The following is a 1,952-nucleotide window of genomic DNA, read 5'->3' on the forward strand; positions in this document are numbered from 1 at the left end:
AATCTGAAGACGAAAACAATACCTATTGTCATAGGTGCCCTGGGAATGACAGCGAAACGGGCTGATTACTACCTAGCTCAGATACCAGGAAACCCCAAAATGGCTGAAGTTCAAAAGATAGTGCTCATGGGAACTGCCCATATCCTACGTAAAATACTGTCTATGTGATCTCAAATGTTAAAGCAAACAATTTTCTTATGGTTTCTTAAACATTCACGTGAACAAAACTGTACAAATCCAAATATATGGTACCCTAGGCATAACACCTACATGAACTTCTAACTTGTTGTCTCTTGAGGTCTCTGGGTGAGACTTGGATCCAACTTGTACAAATGCAAAACAAAAGTCAAACATAAAATAATAATAATGATAATAATAATAATGATGATAATAATAATAATAATCCGACCAGACATCGGATTATTATGTGATACCAATAGTATTTTGCATCCTTGGAAGTATCAGCACTCAGCTACCAACATGGTTGAAAACGATTGGTGCAAGTGTGAAGGTAGGACAGCTACAAAAATCAGCATTGCTTGGAACTGCAAGAATTCTTGGCAGGGTTCTTGAAGCATGACCAGTAAACAAGTGCCGCCTTAGTCTGCTGACTGTGGACAGCTGACACTTCCCATCATGCTCAGTAAAATAAGCAGCGAGTTTCTATATGAAAATAATAAATATACTCTGCTTCTTTTCTAAAAAGAACAAAGACAGAGCTACAGATCTTAGATCTAGGAAGCTGCACACTATGCACAATGTGTTACACTAAACGTTAGATCGACAGGTTCTACCTACGAATGAGGCAGAGGATCACTAAATGTACAAGAAACCGCTAGGTCTGTAATATTGGGTTTGAAAAACTATGTTGCATGTAGTAAAGGAAGAATACTATCGGTGACCGAAAAGTTACTGAAACAGTAGGAGAATTCGGGAACAGAAGGAAGAACAACAGAACAAGTAATCGAAAAGAGAAAGAATTACAGAGCCAATTCATGCAACCAACCGAATATGTTGGAAATAAAGAATGTTGGTTGTGGCTGATAGAAGAAAACCTGAAAAGAAAATCCCAAACGTTAATATAGCTGAGAGAGCAAACGCGGAATCTGTGGAAAAGAAGACGAAAGTATTAATCATCGTTTAAGTGAATATAGTAAACTACTATAAGAGTATAAGCGTAGACATGATTGTGTAAAAGAAAAAAAGAGTGCATTGACATGTTAACCAAATGTATGGACTGAAAGTATCAGATAAGTGATATGAACATGAGCCAGGAGGTGTGACAGAGAATATTAATTACATGATATTGCAAGATTTCTCCATGAAAGCTGACAAATACTTTTAAATTAAGGAGACCAGATATAGCTGGAAAGGATAAAATAAGCAAACGATGTGAGACCATGAACTTTGCAATACCATATGGTAGTAGAATGGAAACTGGGAAACCTGGAAAATATCAAGATCTTGCCAAAGAGATGAAGAGATTGTGGAAGACAACAATTATTCCTGTGATGTTTGGTGCACTTGGCACAACACTGAAACAGCTACCTAAGGGACTACCTAAGCTGCTTGAGGGTACATATATACTTTTAATGTGTGTGCATATATATTCACGTGTGTGTGTCTATGTCTGTTTAGTTGATGCGATCAGCAGTGTCTTTATGTGTGTGCGTGTGTTTAATTGTGTAGAAAGGTAGAATAGACGATTGGCGATGTGTGTGTGTGTGTGTGTGTGTGTGTGTGTGTGCGTGCGTGCATGCATGTCTGTATATGAGCATGATTGGGCGTGTGAGGTTAGTCAGATGTGTGTGTGTGCACGCTTATAGAAGTGTGTATGTGTGTGTGCTCGTATATGCGCGGGATATAGTTAATAGAAGGTGGGTAGTGAGTTGAAGCCGAACGGCGTATAAGTGAGAGGAGTAAAGATTACATTACGAAATTACCTTCTACCA

The 1,952-nt window shown here is 38.4% G+C and overlaps 1 protein-coding gene across 1 annotated transcript in view; it reads right to left on the minus strand.

Annotated features, from left to right (window-relative positions):
- Window positions 1-1,952, minus strand: part of LOC106875430 (alkaline phosphatase, germ cell type) — a 184,135-nt gene that overhangs the window by 27,407 nt on the left and 154,776 nt on the right. The window contains exons 10-11 of the mRNA XM_052976834.1: window positions 1,301-1,446; window positions 985-1,055 (exon numbers count right to left, since the gene is read on the minus strand). Of these exons, the coding sequence (XP_052832794.1) occupies window positions 985-1,055; window positions 1,301-1,446 (217 nt within the window). The remainder of the gene's footprint in view (window positions 1-984; window positions 1,056-1,300; window positions 1,447-1,952) is intronic.

This window comes from Octopus bimaculoides, chromosome 25 (genome assembly GCF_001194135.2).
Source record: "Octopus bimaculoides isolate UCB-OBI-ISO-001 chromosome 25, ASM119413v2, whole genome shotgun sequence".
Taxonomy (NCBI): domain Eukaryota; kingdom Metazoa; phylum Mollusca; class Cephalopoda; order Octopoda; family Octopodidae; genus Octopus; species Octopus bimaculoides.